Source organism: Pempheris klunzingeri, chromosome 11, assembly GCF_042242105.1.
Source record: "Pempheris klunzingeri isolate RE-2024b chromosome 11, fPemKlu1.hap1, whole genome shotgun sequence".
Classification (NCBI taxonomy): Eukaryota; Metazoa; Chordata; class Actinopteri; order Acropomatiformes; family Pempheridae; genus Pempheris; species Pempheris klunzingeri.
Genome location: NC_092022.1, coordinates 26,009,739 through 26,028,081, shown reverse-complemented (window position 1 = coordinate 26,028,081; position 18,343 = coordinate 26,009,739). Strand labels below are relative to the sequence as shown.

At 45.9% G+C, this 18,343-nt stretch overlaps 1 protein-coding gene across 1 annotated transcript; it reads right to left on the bottom strand.

Annotated features, from left to right (window-relative positions):
* On the bottom strand, positions 1 to 18,092 carry asxl1 (ASXL transcriptional regulator 1). Its single transcript, XM_070840351.1, has 12 exons — positions 18,032 to 18,092; positions 15,190 to 15,272; positions 13,855 to 13,857; positions 12,096 to 12,213; positions 10,767 to 10,968; positions 6,726 to 6,886; positions 5,817 to 5,901; positions 5,509 to 5,675; positions 5,037 to 5,133; positions 4,459 to 4,564; positions 3,228 to 4,275; positions 1 to 3,090 (listed from the first exon to the last, which is right to left on the bottom strand). Exons 1-12 carry the CDS (start codon positions 18,086 to 18,088, stop codon positions 403 to 405), a joined length of 4,815 nt encoding a protein of 1,604 aa, XP_070696452.1. The 5' UTR covers positions 18,089 to 18,092; the 3' UTR covers positions 1 to 402.
* Between the last annotated feature and the right edge of the window lie 251 nt (positions 18,093 to 18,343).

The following is an 18,343-nucleotide window of genomic DNA, read 5'->3' as shown; positions in this document are numbered from 1 at the left end:
CCTGTTTGCTGAAGAAACAAGGGACCAAAACAATGATGGCCACCAAATGATGTCAGGTGGAGCAAGATAAGATGAGGTAAATGTTTTTGAGGAGAGAAAACAAAAAAAAGGCACAATTTACAATCAATCATGCCCAAAATTCACAATAATAATAGCAATAATGATAATAATGATAACAACGACAATAATAATAATAATAATAATAATAATAATAATATTATATCAGTACAGCTAAAAAAAATCTGCAACAACAAAAAATACAGACCAATTATATTATACAAGGCAAATCTTGCCCGATAGGCTCCTCTGTGTGCTCACCAGGCTTAGCACGCTCTGGAGCCCCCCCAGTTCAGTTGCTCCTACTGTACAGATAGCAGTTCTACAGCGCACAGGGACAACATACTATCTGACTACCAGACATGACACGCACAGTTTGGAGGGCCCGATGCAATCGTCATGGCAGAAGGCACCGCAGCCTTGGCACATGATCATGGCTTTGAGGCGGCACGAGCACTTGAGTGCCACCTCCTCGGCCGTACTGTCAGTAAAGGCCTGGATGCTGAGGGTGGCCTGGCTGGCGGCCAAGCGGGGGCGTAGCTGGAGAACACCGTCCGCCATGCTTCGGGAAAAACCACTGTTGTCCATCACTGACACATTGGCTGTGTAGCTCACACCTCCACCTGGTTTGGGGAGCTTCCCGTACAGCTGAAAGGGAAGGGAGGAGGCAGAGGAGGAGGGGGAGGGGGAGGAGGAGGAAGAAGAGCCGGAGGAGTAGGACGCTTTTCCATGCTCCTTCTTTGCCATCCTGGCTAAAGTCATCTCCATGTTGAGAAGTCCCTCCATGGCCCCTCCGCTCAAGTAGCTGTCCACACAGCCCCCAGGCTCCTTTTTGGTTACACTCATGGGTTTAGGGGGGGAGGATTTGGCAAGAGCCTGGCAAGAGGGCCGCGCACTGACTTCATTCTTCACATTGGGCGAAGGAGACGTCTGCTGTTGCTGAAGATGTGGAAGCTGAGACTGTAGAGGCCTCCAGTTGATCTTAATAGTGGGCACCACCTCTGTCAGACAGGAGTCGGCGCGGGGAAGAGAGGGGCCATTAGGTATGGTTCGGTGGGATGGTTGGTGCCTGTCTGGTGTGGCCCCCAAGGGCCGAGGACCATGAAAGTCTTTGATAACTGCAGACTCCACGGTGGTCTGAAAGCTAAGTTCTGACTTACTTCTATAGGTCAGAGAACTGGAGGAGGATGAGGGTGGCAGAGAAGTGATGACTGGGACAGCCCCGGGGGCCTGCTGGGGCTGATACTGCGATACGGTGGGGGTCTCCATCAGACATGAGACTGAGCGGCCTGTTGGGGACTTGTTGTGAATCTGAGAGGCCACAGTCAGTTCTGGGCTCGGAGACTGGGCCGAGACCTCGGGCCTGTTCCGTGGCCCCGGGGTCCTTGCAACTGGTGGTCTGGACTGTGGTCCCGGCAATCGGCTGATCTCCAGCCTGTTGGCAGAGTGTGAGGGCAGAACTTTCTCCAGTGGTAGGCTGCCCTGTAGCAGCTGAGTGACCAAAGGGTTGTTGGCCTCCACACTGGATACTGGTCTGGCCGAGCTGGCCAGTCTCTTGGAGGCAGCTGCAGCAGCTGGGTGAGCGACAAAGGACTTTAACCCTCCATGACACTCCTCTTCAGCAGGGCTCTGTCTGGAGACTCTACAGTCATCTCCTGGCTCCACTTTGACCACAACATTTGAGTCCCTGAGCCCCTGCGGCTGGGCTGTGGGAAGAGACTGGTGGTCCTGGGAATGGGGGCGGCTGTGGTGAGGGTGAGGCAGGCCATTGGGGAAGCAAGGCTGAATGACAGTCTGACCTTGGCGGCTGGACACGTGGGCCTGGATGACTGGCTGCTGGTTCTGAGAAGGAGGGCTGCAAATGACCAGCTGGCCATTTCTCTGACTGCTCAGCGGGGGGCACCAGTCCTGGTCGGGCTGCTGCTCATCCTCCTGGCTCTCGTTCTCACAGTCTGAAGCGGTTTCCGTTGAATCACTATGCGTCCCAGCTTCATCGTCTTTCTCTCCAGAGGAATCTACATGTTGGGTAGATGGTGCACCTGTTTGCTTTCTCTCTGTAACTAAGTGAGAGAATACCTCCTGGGGGTCCACATGATGGGAACCATGCTGGATAACACCACCCAGTCCGGCCTCCTTCCCTAGCGCCTGCTCTTTGGGCTGACAGGAGGAGGCCAGCGTCTGAATCACGTCCACACCCTGAGCCCCGAACCTGGGAAGGGAATCTGGGATGCAGGTTGGGGCCAGTGATTGTTTCTCACAACCCTGGTCTGCCCTTCCAGAGGGGGCAGAGGCAGACTCTGGCACCTGGCTTTGCCTGGCCGACTGGGTAGCCAAAGGCTCAGATACGGTGTCAGGTTCTGGAGGGGGGGAGTCTGCTGTCTTGTCTGTGAGCCCATTGGAGGAACTCTGGACACTCGATGTTGGTTCCATCTCCTCTCCAGCCTCTGGTCCCCCAGCTGTTTCCTCTAGAGGAGGGCTAGGGGTTTGTGGAGGCTCCAAAGACATGGACGTAGAGGTAGTGGACAGTGAAGGGGAAGGCTGGGGTGTGGGCTCTAAGGTGAGAAGCTGTAGTTGTGCTCCAGACGAATCAGCATCTGGAGACGATTCCTGCTCCTCCATCCCACCACCTCCCCTTCTTCCACTTCCTCCTCCTCCTCCTCCTCCCCCTCCTCCCCCTCCTCCTCCTCCTCCTCCTCCTCCTCCCCCTCCTCCTCCTCCTCCTCCTCCTCCTCCTCCGGGCTCGATAGGTCCTGGATGCTCTCGCGCTCGTCGTCCATTGCTGCTATCCGGTAGCCCAGCAGCAGGCCGCAGCCTGTTCCCGGCCGGCCCTGTCCCGTCGCTAGTGGCTGCAACAGCAGCAGCGGCCTCGCGTTGGGCGCGGGCTTGCTGGGCGCGGGCTTTGATGTCTGCCAGGGTGCGCGCGCCCCCCGTCCCCGACCGCCGCGAGCCCTCACCGGGGGGCACAATCCGGGGGCAGATCTGGTAGGTGGGGTGCCCTTTGACCCAGGGAGGTTTGATTCTGGACAGTTGGATCTGGTACAGAGACAGACACAATGACAGTGGGTCAAACTCATTGCTGAACAGGCAAATTATTTACAAATACAGAATTTACTAAATTATGTACAAATAAAACGCCTTGAGTCCGTAAGATTTATGCAACAAAGTCTTACCCGGATAGGCGGCACCTTGGGTTCTTCTGTTGTCGGCTGCGGCTTCTCTGAACGGACACCGTCAATTGTGGTACGAAAGGACTGACGGTCATCAAGCCGCGGCCTCTTTTCGGGGAAGCTGGAGAAGGCCTGAGCCTCATCTGGCCTTCTCTTCTGCTCCTTGAGCTGGGAGCTGGGTACAGGGGTGGTGGCAGGGCTGGCTGAGGGGCTGCTCTCACGGCTGCTGGTGGCAGTACCCCCGGTGATAGAGGTGACCACAGAGGCAGTGTCATCGAGGGGATCGGCTGCAACTGCAGCACTGGAAGACGCTGAGGAGGATGAAGACGAGTCCAGGCCTGCAGCAAAAGCTCCCTGTCTATCAGATGGTGAGGAGGGTGAGGAGGCGGGTGAGGAGGCAGATGAAGAAGAGGAGGAGGAAGAGGAAGGGGAGGAGGTGGAAGCCAGTACAGGTGGAGGCTCTTCTGGGAGCAGGCGGGCCGTGACTTCGGGCTCTTCGTTTGCACTGGTGGAGGCTGGGCTGGGGCTGGGGCTGGGTGTAGGAGTAGGAGTAGGAGTGGGAGTAGGAGTGGGAGTAGGAGTAGGAGTGGGAGTGGGAGTGGGGGTTGGAGTGGGGGTTGGAGTGGGAGTGGGGACGGGCAATGTGACTGGCTCCGGAGTGGGAGAGGGCTTTGGTTCCATGGAGGTACTCTCAGCTGGGAGCTCCACACCACACTCAGCCTGCAGCACCACCTCGCCTTGCACCACTGTGTTGTCAGACATGGGCGAGCCAACAGAGACTGCCGAGATGTCCAGTGCGGCGCTGGTCTCAGCTGCTTCTGCAGACTGCAGGCCCGGAGGAGTGGCCTTGCACAGGGTTCTGCGGGCCCTGCGACGCAGGTCAGCCCTTGTGCGTCTCCTCATCCTTCCGTCTCTCCTTCGGCGGCCCACACTGCGTCTCTTGGGGGCGCCGGCAGCAACCACAGCTACATCACTGTCAAGCACACTGGCAGCAACTTCACTGGCTTCACTCATGGTGAGCTTCAGGGACTCCTCTGGTGTCAGGCCAGACCTACGCACACACAAATGGGACATTGTGAAAATACTGACACTTATCTGCACATCTAAGTGGCCATGACTGATGTAGGACATACACGACACACACGACGTACTCGTGGAGATGATATGACAAAACCTAATATGTCAATAATATGAACAGTGAGTTCAGACTTGAGTGAAATAGGTTGGCTCTTACTTTTGCCCATGGTACTCTTCAAAAAACTTCTCTTTCCACGCCTCTACCTTCTTCTCTTTCTCCATTTCCTGCCGGAAACGCACCTGCATCTCATGGGTGAACTCACCTAAACAGGTCAGACACATGGCGAGATTTCACAGAGCAGTCCCACATTTGAACTTGTGGCATAACTTATTATTATTACTTATTACTTATTATTAAGTATTATCTGTAGTAGAAATCACTTGTTTTCACTGTTCAGCTGTAGTAATGTTCCAGTACAGTACAGATATACACAGGTGGTCCATTCAGTGAACTGATTCAGAGAATGTCCTGATTTACAAAGATCATGCAGAAGTGTACGATTTAGATTTCTACAATGTGTAGTATCCTTTTCATTCATGCTACAGGAAGACTTCTGGAACATATTTTTATGAAAATGGTAAGTAAATCCTAAATACTGGCAGTGAAAGTTGTACCGAAAGGCAACAACCTTTTAGTTATTTTACTTTCTCCACAGTAGTCAACACATACGCATGAGGTCTCAACTAATGTGACTTTTTAATGTGAGAAGTCTCTTTGATTGACCAATCACCTACCCTCAGCCAGCCTCTCCTTCCAGCTCTGGGAGGCATGGGTGAAGAACTCATTGTTGAGAGCTGAACTACTCAGTCTGGCCATACCATCAGGTCCAATCTGCAAAGAGAAGACACAATGTACAGATAGCAGTAAAACAAGAGGCCTATGCCTCACACACACCCTAAAAATGGCAAAACAATGTCTGTATGTCACCGAGTGTGTGACTGAGCTGAGCAAAAATGAATTCTTCAAAATTAAAAAAAAAACAACCCTAAATCAAGTGAGCTAACGCACTGCAATCTTCTCTTAAGTGTAAACCAATGCAGTTTGTTTTGTATCCAACCATAACCTGACTTGATGTTGAGTCCTGCTGCTGCACTGTCCATAATACTGCTTTTATTCTTTTCTTGTGTGTGTGACCGTTGTCTGAGGGTATGTAGTGTCACTGACATAAAAGCTAGGGTTAAACTGTGAAGTGTGAAAATAACACACCTGTCGGTCCACCTCTGGTAGCAGCTGCAGCAGCTGCTGCTGCGAGTGTGTGGGGAAGGCCGAGAAGGTCCGCACATTGATGAGGGCTCTGATGTTGGTGTTGACCAGGATGGAGCCTGGTGTTTCAAAGTCTACATCCACACCTCCTCGACTCCTTTTCATGGGCCCTAGAACATCAAAAACCACATGTTTAAATAAGGCTAACCTACCCACAGATACTGTTCTATCAGGATGCTTTCCATCTTCGTCATCTTCAGGATAATGTGGAGGTCTGACCTGTCAGGCCCATAGTTCCCAGTAGTCCTTACCTGAAGGGACATGCTCTCCGTTCACTTTAAGAGGGGTGAGGACAACACGAGGCATCATGACTGCTTTCTTCCTCTGTCTCCCCGACTGTAACAACACAAGCGGTGGGATGGACAGGTGGAGACAGTTTGTTAAGCTGCACTGTTTGTCTGTCCCTCTACAGATCAAGTCTGAACACATGGCATGACTGGGCGGCATGGACGATGATTTAACCCTTCAGAGTCTGGGGTAACTACTTTACTACTTTTCATTTTACCTTTGTGTTTCCCATTCAAACTGCTTAGCTTGCCTTTCTTTGTGTCTTTCTTTTCAGCACAACCTCACCTATGTGATTCTACAAGTATTTATTTATTTTGACATAATATATGGACACACTGGATGTAAAAGTGCAAAAGAAACACAAAATCCCAGCAGGAACTAGTTGGATCTTTGGAGGAGCGGGGGTCTGCGCGGACACCTCCTCTCGTTCGTCTTCACGCGCAGCATCCTCTTCATCCTCTGAAAGGAGTCTTCCTCAGAATCAGAACCTTCTTCCCCAGATTCAGCATCTTCTAACTCGTAGAAGAGCTGTAGTGCGCGACTTCGGCTCTTCATAAATTTAGTCTTAATAGGCCGATCGACAAAATTCAAACACTTGTAAAAAGTTTGAAGTGTCCGCTTTCCAACAGTCTTTGAATGGAGCACCTGCGTGCTTGTGTCACAGCTTTACGTTTTCAAACGTGCGACATGTGACTTTGACGCCGTGTGGCGGTCCTAGACTCTGAAGGGTTAAACCTGTTAAGGTGGTCATTCTATTCACATACAGCTGTGAGACAAACAGTGCACCAAATGGCACCGTAGAACTGCTCTCAAATCGTTATGAAGTCCACTGTAAACACGGAGCAGCCAGCTGCTTCATGCAGGGTGCTGACCTGTCTTGAGCGGCTCAGTCTGGTCTGGGCGTGTTGGTTCTGTTGTATGTCTGTGCGTCCCTGCTGTCCCGCTGTCCTGCTGAGGCGTGTCTGAGGCTGGGTGCTGAGAGCCTGCAGCTCTGTGGAGCAGGAGGCACTGGACGAGCTCTCATCCACCGAAGCTTCAGGTCAGGGAGAAACACATTTACAACTTGTTACAATGCATTTCTAAATAGTGGATGTACTCCATCAGGGTCAAAGACTATTTGACTATTTTCTATTGAAAACTCAAAACAAAAAAGATTTCAAATCAGTCTATTCATGCTCCTATGTTGATACGGTAAAGTATCGACAGTGAACAATTATAAACTATGGGATGTTTGAAAGTGTTAAAGTGTCATTCAGTATACCTCGCCCAAGCAAAAGTTATTTAAATAATGTGCAAAATATAGAATAATAAAATAAAATGAAATGTATTAATGCCTTTGGTATAATTGTTTTAGTGTTTTCAGCAACACATTGTTTAGAGAACATATTGCAATGTGTGACGTACTTCCTAACACATGGATGTCAAATGTCATTTACTACAACATGGAGTTAAACCATGTTAGATCACATCGCAGGCTGATAGTCATCATCTACAACACATAACAAGTGTTTTTCATATGTTCTATATGATCCGTTTCATATCTTTTATTGTACATGAACTTTAGAAGTCACTCCCATCATTTGATATAGAACATCAATGCAGAGAAGCATATAGTAATGCTAGTTTTCATGCAAATCCCTCTCACAAGCTTTAATGAGTAATTTCTGAATGATATTATATTCACAGTAAAAATCATTTGCTTTGATGTGCCACACCGGCTAATCATCTGAATTTGCAGCATCTTGCTCAGTTTTCTCTCCCTCTCTCCGTTTGCTGGCTGGTTTGGATTATTGAAAACACATTTAGTACAAACTAAGGATGCTCCGATCATTTTTGGGAATCCAACGAAGCTTCCTCCTGAATGAATGATGTGTGAATGAGTGAATGACCCATCACAGGTTCTATCTGAAGCCTTCTATTTATCATGTAGCATCTTTCATTTATTTAACTATTCTTTTCTTTTTTTTTTTAACTTTTTATTTATGAGAATTTTTACATTGGCAAGAGTAAACAAACACAATACAGAACGAACATACGAGGTCATGGGATGAAAGAGAGTCAAGTCAAGTTCAGCATCTTTACGATGTGCTGTCACACACAGTAAAGTTAAATATCCGTCTCATTGGCTAAATAAATACACCATTTTTTCCCCAGTTCTTTGTGGAGTCGTATGGAGTGGGTCATCTGTTCTAAGAGATGTAGATGTTTAACAATATTAACAAAAAGGCCAGCAGTAGGACCGTTTTTATTTAACTATTCTTAACAATATTGCGTTCTAAGTATTAAACTTGAGAGATGAGAACATATGATGAATTAATTATTTCTTGGCAGGCGACCGGTGAACATCTGCAGTATATTCACACCACAGCAGCCTCCACCTGGTTACTGGGAGGAGCCTAAAGCTGAACTACTGCTCCTGTGGAATAAAATAAATCTTATGGGATAAAAAAATAGAATAAAAAAGTCATATGTGCACAACACACCTAGTTAGAGCAATAAATTCTATATAACAAAGCTCAACTCCATGTGTATGTATTATCTGCTGTATAACATTACAGGTTTTCTGCACACCAACTGACTGCTGCTGGTCACCACGACAGGCGCTTTGTACGGCCGATTAGAGCTGAAACTCTGAACCAGGTTAAGTAATGGTGATGTAGCCAGGTTAAAGGAGAGCCACCTTCCTGTCTTTAGGCTCAGTCTACCTTGCTGACCACTAATCTCACCCAATAGTCCACCGCTCTGGGCAGGCACCTGCAACAACAGAGGATTTTATAGGAAAAAAAACCTCAGATGGACCTCTAGTCTCTCTCGTTTGTCGGTTTTCAGGTTTAAAAATCTTCCATTTTCTCTTTAGATGCTGTGCAGACGTCAGCTCACCATGCCTTCACTCTCCTCTCCACTTGGACGCAACATCTGTCTCCTTGTCGCCAACCTTAGCACTAAAATGGCCTGTCAGTCAAAATGGAGCCGTTTTATATCATCTGATCGGCCTTTAGAGAGACCACCGATCAAACTATTTGAAAAGAATATTGGCCATTATTGGTGGCCAATTAATCGGAGCACCCTTAGCACAAACATCGCCCAGACATACTGATTATGTTAACGAATTCTGGCTAAAAATGAGCGATATGGTGGAATAATAATGGGCCACCTCATCTGAAACAAACGAAACGTCCCCAAACACTAAAAAAAATCTAAATCAAATCAATCAATCACTTTTAGGAGGTAAAACAATCTAAACAGCACTGGTCCTGTTTGACATAGAAAATGGCAGATATTTTAGATGCACTTCTAATAAGGCTAAGATTTACTAATTAAACTGACCACGACACAAGACGCTTTAAGGTGTGTGTGGTCTATCACCTCAGCCTAACGATCTGCTGAAGGAAACCCTGAATGGTTGGAACAGGTCTCACCGTTAGGGACGGGATCACCTCAGAGATCTGGGAGAGGGGGCTAATGTTTCTGTGACTCTGGTGTGGCCACATGATGGAGGTTGGATATCCAGGCCAAGATTTCATCTTCCATGTGCCAGTCATTGTTTAACCCATTTGAATCCAGATACATTTTTTAAAAAAAAGCAAATAAAAGCTAAATATTGGTTAGACAATAGCCGAAGGCTTGTGAGAGCACATTTTGGCCAATGAGTTCCACCTCCTTTGCTCTCCACGTGGACTGTTAACCTGGATACAACCAAAGTCAGCTCAAACATGATTGGAAGCTTTCTGTTTTCTGTTTGTAGTCCAAGCAGCATGGGGTCACCAACACGGTGCCCGCGGGCACCAGGTCGCCCCCAAGGACCACACGAGTCGCCCCCCGCAGGCCTGTTTTAAAAACAGCACAACTCACCAGTGAGCTGCGTCTAAAAATTATTTTTTTCTGTTGCTGTTCTTTTTTTAATCACACTTTTAATCATTTATATAGATTTGAAAATGACAATATCTTTAAAATAAAATAATTAGTTTAGATAGTTTTAGGTGACCTCTGACCTCTTCGAGTTCAAAGGTCAAGTATTCTGCACATGACAAAACTTTGGCGCTCGTGCAGAGTAAGCTAGCGGGCGCAGCGAAGATGGAGGAGCTGAATGTGGTTTCTAACCCAAAAAACATGGCAGAAAAAAGAAAGAAAGCTCATCATTTTCACAGTGAATGGGAGGAAGAGTTCTTTGTCACTACTGTGAAAGAAAACTGCGTGTCTCATTTGTGGGGCGACGACAAAGCGGCACAAAGTGGAGAGACACTTCACTACGGGTCACAGAGCTAGCATGCTAACTAGCCTCGTTTAGAGCCACACATTTTCTGATAAAGAAGAAAAAGGAGGCATTTTCAGATGGAGAAGTTATCAAAGAAGCAACGATAATTGCTAACACTGCACTTAAAGACGATCTAATCTCCACTCTCTCCGATGTCTAATAGAAATTAAATGTGTAATATTGATTTTATCTGTTTCCCACCTTGTTGAGTCATTGTTGATAATTATTGTGTGAAATCACTAACATGATCAGTGTCTCCACATAGATGAGTATCATTAATCATTAATAATAATATATAACTAAAGGCAAACTGAGCAAACTTGTTATTTCAGAGGAGTGTGACAAACTTGGTGTGACTCAGTACCATGAAGGAGCTCTCAGTTTCTAAAAGGTTGGTGACCCCTGGTCTACAGGCTTCAAACGCTGCTAATGATGAAGTCATCTGGTCATAAACTGTGCTGTCCCTTCAAGAACCGGCAGGAAAGACATGACGGAAAGTGCGTAATCTTCTAATGAATTACTTATGAGTAACAAGAATAAGAGAAAGAATGTGTTTTTTTCTGCAAACCTAAGGTTCCCCCTCCTAATAGGAGAGCCCCTAATGGAGAGGCCTCTGGTGTACGTGTAATGAAACGTGGCTGGTGTGGTGTAGCGTTACCGTCATTGTCTCCGCTGGCAGCGGCAGTGGTCTCAGTGGAGTCACAGCTCTCCTGCTCAGTGGCCTCAGAGGGGCCGACGGGGGCCACGGCCGAGCCTGCTGCGGGGGCGCTGCTGCTGGAAGCTGAGGTGGCGGTGCCACCGGCTGCCTCCGTTGGTGTCTCCGATTCTGACGTCGTCTTTGTCCACTGGAGGGCGTTTTTCTGCAGACAGTGAACAGTACAGCGTTAGCAGGTGTGTCTTCACCTGGAGAAAAACAGTGTGCTCTCTGCTCCACTGACGTAATGTGTGACTGAATACCCTGTGGTGCACACTGTATACACACTACTCACTAAAAGTTAGGGATATTTGACTTTCAGGTGAAATATATGGAAAATGTAAAAAGTGAATGCTACAGTGATATTATATCATGAAAGTAGGACATTTAAGTAGAAACATGCACTGGTGATTTTATTCATCTTAAACAATTTATTTAAAGAAAATCTACCAACAGTGGTAGGTAAACCACAACAAAACATGTCAGTGTCTCAATAAATTGGGACGTGGCCAAAGGACGTCCACTCCTCTCCTTTCTGTGACTCTTCCAGTCTCTGTATCACTGTTCCAACCTCCTGATGACACTCTGTGACCCTCTAAGCTCAGTGAACACCTCCGTCTGAGGACTTCCTGTTTGAAGCCTCCAGTGTTGAGGTGCTGCTGATCAACTGTTAGGTGTCGTCTTGGTCTCATGATGTCAGAATGTGAACAGCAGGATGAGGAGGACTGTTTAAATACCAATTCTAACTGAAGCAGGAAATGTATTGGTGGATTCATGGATCAAACCTGTTGTGGATGTTGCTGTTAAGCTTCTTGTTAGAGAACAGCAGCTGGTGCAGAAAGTACTGAGACACTGAACAGTTGGACATGTGCATTCAAAGGTTTAGAGAAGGTCACATTAAGTTCACCTGGAAGCTGAATATCCCTGACTTTTAGTGAGGAGTGTATCTATGAGTGATTCATTTTGGCTTCCTTTGATCTCCGTACGAATTCATTGGAGTTAGTGGCATTATGAACAAACTCCTTAAAGAAATATATCACCTGACCAGCCTTACAAAAACAAGCTGGTCTATCCATGTGTGTCTGTATCCTATTCAGTAGCTTCATTGACGTGAGCATCTCAACAATAAGTTAGTCAGCAGCTGTTCTTCAGTAAAATGATTCACCACTCAACCTGTGGATTATCTAGAGTAACTGCATCTACATTTCTCAGGAGATTTCTTTTTCAAATGCAACTTTTTGACACCAGTTATGATGGTTGCATTACCATCACAACGGATGAGAGTTTCAGTACCTTGAGAGTGAACAGGCTCATCCGTCCAGGCAGCTTGAAAAAAATGCTGTTCTTGACTCGGTCTCCCCTCACCTGGGAATGCAGCATGGTGACTAGGCAGGCCAAAGGAGCTGTACCACTACGTACACATGTGCACACACACACACACACACACACACACAGACAAAAAGTTACAACCCATGACAGGACTGAAGACAAGGAGCCAAAGACAGATCTGCTGTGTTCGAGCTACCTGGTGCCCACATCTATCATCATCCATCATAAAGCTTACCACACCATCTACTCTGCCGCATTCTTCCCTTTGATACTCTGGTTGCACGAGGCCAATTTGGACAATACTTCAAATCAATACGCAGGATTGTTTAATGGCAATATTGGATTTTCACACCAATGATTAAGTACTTATCTTGTGTATTGCAGCTATCAGATATCAGATATTCCCGGGAGGTTATTCAATCGAGCAAGGCTCCTGAAGATTCAGGTTCTCTCTCCATATTCAAGCAGCCTTTTCAGAATATTATTTTAATATCAAATCACAAAAAAATACCTCTCCTCAAATTCCTTTCTGGGAACCTCTTGTCACATCTGAAACAGCAGCAGCTAGTTCTACGACAAATGCTGGAACTGGATGGGCATCAATAAGATTTTAATGGAACTATTACTTTTGTTGACGCTGCTTATCGAACGCATCCATTCAGCTAGCTAATGGTTACTTTTAATCATTTATCATGTTTGGATAATTTAGTTAACTTGGCACTTACATGCAGAAGCCTTGTTGCACCTGTGCCACTGTGGCAAAACAAAAACCTTCATCTAATTTTAGCTTTTTTTAAATTAATTTTAGCTTATCAATACTATGGTTTTTAAGGTTTTTAAGGAACCCCCCCCCTCCCCGTCACATGTCCACGCAAATAAAATCAGCCACAGAGCCCAGTGAGTTAAAGCCAATGTTAGGTTTGTGACGGCTGCTTGCTTGTGTTCATGTGATTGCAGCATTTAATAGAGTTGTTTGTTTAAGAGAAGGTGTCAGTCAGCAGCTGTGTACTGAGTGAGTGAGGGACACGGCGGCCCGGTCTCCTCATCACCGTCCAGGACTCGTCCTCCGGCAGCAACATTAGTCAGGCAACAGGTTCATGGGTTATGGTGTTGTGAGTGGCTTTGGGAGGAAAGCCTGGAGGAAGTGGTGGGATACTAATGGTTGGCATGTAGAATGGTAGCTATTGAGTGTAAACGGCACCATGTGGTGAACAGAGGTTACAATTTGAAGTATACTGCATTAGTGTTATTAACTTAAAAAAACATCAGATGCCAATGCTTTATGATGTCCTTCAGCCAACTGACATGTCAAACAAATGAATTCCCCGGGCCCAAAGGGAAACCTAATACTGTTGAAATAAAGACACTCTAGAGTTTTAGAGCACCCATACTGCTGAGAAAAAGTAGTGCAAAAGGAAAAGGCCGCAAGGTAAAGCGGTCAAAAGATTCTAAATATGGCGTAAACACTGATATACATTTTTTTTTTAGACAGGCCTTTTTTTAGCAGGCTGAAATAGTTTTCCTGCTGCCCCATCCACTGCAGTACGCTGTTCTGTCTGTGTCGACTGCCAGCTACTATAGGTGTTACACTGACGAGGGAAAAGCACCTCACACAACCCCACTGCTAACTAACCCCTCAACCATCTGAACACAATGCACCATGGGTAAGCTTAGACCTTAGAGAACATGAACAGCAACAAAAATCTGTGGTCCTCCAACCTACCTCCTGTTTATGTCAGCAGCCAGCCAAGTAGTCCATGTAGAGGGAAAGAAAAGGGAACAAAGTAAGTAAGAAGTAATGGATTAGGCATAAAAGTTAGTTGTGGGACACCAAATGAGACCAATGTGGAACAATTAAACAATTACCGATCATCTGCATTTGGGAAAGACAGTGCTCTTCAACGGCATATCAAACCATTTTTATGGTTTATAAATCACAACGGTGACCTCAGGTTTCAGGACGCAGTATCAAAATGGACTGAATGACGGACAAATGACTGAAATCCACAGTGTCACTGCATTTTGGTAGTCCTACTGTAACTTGTAGTTCTAGACCAGGGGTCGGCAACCCGCATGTGGCTCTTTCATCCCTCTGCTGCGGCTCCCTGTGGCTTTGAAAACTAAATAATGACTATTTAACTCTCTAAAACGTGCCCAGAAGTGCGCAAATGCTCTGGATTACCGTAATTCAATCACAGTTTGTGCTTTGGAAAAACTCCAACGGTCTCTGAAAGCTGAGACGTTGCCCTTTACAGCCAATATGGTGTCATTACGGTAATTTCACTCGCGTCTCTCCCGGAAACCCACAAAGCAAACTTTTTTTCCCAGGGACATTGGTGGAAATGTTTATGCAAATTGTTCCTTTCTGTATATATTTCATACATACTATACATACATATTATTAAAATTTAGGATGTAAGGGTTGTATTGATGTATAGTAAATTAAAATACTCCAAAAAAATGGGACAACAGCATGTAAAAATGTAAAAAAAAAGATACTCTAGATGTATGGTAGACCATATTGGGTTAATTAAAATGTGTTTTATTTTAGTCGTTACTTTGGTTTGCTGCCGATGGATCATTTGAGTTTGTTAAATACAAGAAGGACTAAAATAGACATTGCGTATTTTATTTAAAAGTAACCTTCAACCCAGCGTCTTTTTCAAAATGTTTTTGTTGCATTCAGAAATGTCACTTCATTTTCTCTGTAGCGGTTCATTGATTACATGAAAGCAACACACTATAGTTTGTTTCTACATAACATAAAGGTCAAAAACAATATATGCAGGGTTTTGTGGCTCCCGGTGTTTTCTTTTCTATGGGAAACAGGACCAAATGGTTCTCAACAGTTTACATCAGAACAGTGCAGTGTATGACAGTAGCAGCTGATACTTCTATCAAAAAAATGTGTGTACGCCTGTGTGTGTGTGTGTGTGTGTGTGTGTGTGTGTGTGTGTGTGTGTGTGTGTGTGTGTGTGTGTGTGTGTGTGTGTGTGTGTGTGTGTGTGTGTGTGTGTGTGTGTGTGTGTGTGTGTGTGTGTGTGTGTGTGTGTCTAACCGCATCTCCTTCAGCCCCTTGGTCTGGATGACATGGAGGATTTGTTTGGGAGTCATGGGTGCATCAGAGAAGTTCTCCAAAACCTGGAAAACATCCACACAATCTTTAACCACACAGACTGACGAACAGTTCTACAACAGAACACAAATCAAATCACTGTAGATTTAAGAGCAGGTGCCTTAAAGGTTCAGGCAACTTGATTTCTTCTAATGATTTAGCATGATATACCATCTCAATAATGGTCTTTGAGCGACTTATGAGCGATGCAAAATGTTTTTCTCATTGCTTATTTGGGCCATTAAAGCACAGAAAGGTGGGTGGTACAGTTCTAGAAAGCAAAGGGGGCAAGCATGTATTATGAACATTAAGTCAACTCTGGATTGGACCTTTTTATTTATTCATTTTTACATATTTGGGGCTCTAAATGACTGCTACAAAAAGCTTTCAATGTTGGTCCAGTATCCCCTGAGCCGGTAGCTGTGAACACGCTGCAATGGCCCAACCCCAGCCCTCAGAGAGTGTCCACTAGAAGTGCTTGTTTTTTACCACACTAACAGGGAATTACACCAGTATTGTGTTGGATCTGAACTAACCCTCTGAAACACCAATGCCACAGAACAACACAGTGCACAGATGCAGCAGTAGACCAGCAGCTCCTGCCTTCTGAGGGGTAGAATGACTGATGTGATGAGCAATATAATGACTTTGTGGTTAAACCAAAAGGATCTTCCAGGTCTCTCTCTGTAGGGATCCTTTCCATGATGCTGTCACACACTTAGAATAACACTCTGAGCCTGTCAGGCACTTTCAGTGGAACTACTTTGATCGGGTGCAGTTGGGGATAGGGGTTCGGGATTATGTTGTCGCCATTGCTGCATGTCGGCAGAGGCGATCTACTGGATCAATTCCAAAAATTTTGAACCCAGAATGTGTAAAAAAAAAAAAAAATAGTTCCAAAGTTTAAAATACCAATGTTGTCTTTTAAAATAATGTGTCATGGATGACTAGTTCATATTTTTGGATATACCCTTCATACACTGGTAGTCTTCTTTTCCCTCAATTCCATGCAAAGAACAGGAAGCTCACAAGCTGTATGTAAAACGCTTGGCTGAAAATTCTTGAAGGAATGCTGATTTTTTTTTATTGGAACAGGTTCTCTTTTCTTTTTCTCCGCACTGCAAGGGGGAACATGAGAGGAATCCTTGAAAACATATGCTGTTTCAAGTTGAAAGGGGCTCAAGATGATGTAATAAATGTGAAAATTGTTAATTTCTCAAACATCGCCATGGTAACGGTGGCGACCGGACGTTCCTTCGACATTTTTGTTTTAATCTCTTACTTTTTCGCCATTACTGACGAATCACGTATCGCCTGTGCTGGCGATGTGCTCATCAGCATTGTGATGGGATCAAGAGCAAGCAGTCCTGTACAACAGCACCACAAACCACAACCCCGGTAATAAACAAATCGTTGAATTTAAACTTCTTGAATAATTTTTTTTACGAAAAACTGCCGATTACAAGCATCGCAAAAGCCGAATGTGTAGCTGAGCTGCTGTGCTGGATTGCACTCAGAGGTTGTACAGGCGTTCCTAATGAAGTGGCCAGGAGTGTATAAGGTGAGCTGCTGAGTGAGATCACTATGAGGAATATGAAACAGGACTACGATGCTGAATCCTTCCCACCGTCTGCAGTCACTTTAAAACAGGGACACAGACTACACTTTAAAATAGGGCCAGACTACTCCTTTAATTGACCTTCTCTCTTAACAATAAAAGGAGTGAATAGCTCTCCCTTAATATAATCGCCTCTATGTTTTGGAACGTATGTAAAGGTACGCTGTGAGGAGACAGACAGTCAACTTGGTTCTGTTTAATTGGGATTTCCCTCTGGTTCTCTGTTCTCCTTCATGTTAAACAGCTCTCTGACTTGAAAGCAGGGCCTGTCCGGCCAAAACACACCGGCTAGTGAGCCCAGTGCCCTCTCACCACCCATACACACAAACCTTTGAGGAAATCCACACCTGATCACAGTTCTGTACTCATCCAACATGTGGACAACTGCTCAGTTGTCATTGTGCATTTTAATTGATTAAATAACGTTTTGCCATGAGAATAACCCCCGCCCCCAGCTGGCTGCTGGTAAACGTCTGCCTTTCAGCTGTTTCTTGTGACTACACTTTGTCGTAAATATGAAAGCTACATCTTGTCGATCCTCCAACAGAGACTGCTCCACTTCTTTCATTTTCCTGCACCTATGTGGCTCCACTGGACAGCTGAGCTGGTGGTTAGCGTTAGCTGTTAGCTTAGCTAATGTGAGCGTGCATTATGTTCACCAACAGTAACGCTGCCTAACGTTACTATTTCACCCAGTTGGACGTTAGGATGTTAGCAAGGTTGCGTTTTTATCGACTGCTTTGTTCCCATGAAGAGCAGCAGCCTGCCGTGCCCCCAGCGTGTCTTTTCGCTGCTCACATAGTAGTTAGCATAGTGCTAGCTAGCTTACTGCCTAGCAAACAAAGGGCTTAAGATACAAGAGGTGGATGTTAGCGTGCTAGGCAGCGTTAGCGAGCTGCGTTGCGTAGCTTTTAATATGTCAGCAGCCAGAAGACATGTAGCACATGTTAAAATGTACCCCCCCACCCCAGTTCCATTTAAACCAAACATGAGCTCCCTGCTGGCTAGCTTAGCACTGCTATGTTAATAGCTAGCTGGTGTTAGCAGAGCCAAGGCTGTGGTCGTGAGGAGAATGTCCAAACACAACAACACATCTGGATCCATCACTTCACACCAAACCATATATAATGTACATGCAGCAGTTAAATGTCAAAATAGAGTGTTTACCATGCGAGCAGCCTCAGCCCAGGTCCGCTCCTTCTTTCTCTTTTGTTTGTCCTTCATTTCCTCTGCGTTGGTGTCTGCGGCTAGCCTGCTGTGTGTCTACAAAGCAACCTCAATACGATGGCGATTTAGCTGCTTAGCAAAATGGCTAACTGCGCTCTCGGTTGACTGTGTTTGGACCCAAAACAAGATGCTTCCTCTCCGCTCGGGACGGCGCTCTGCTGTCTGCTGGTGTCTGCCGATCGTCGCCGCCGTGTCCAGTGCCTCCGTCTAAACTAGCTCAACACACATCGTCTCTCGGTGGCACAGAAGCAA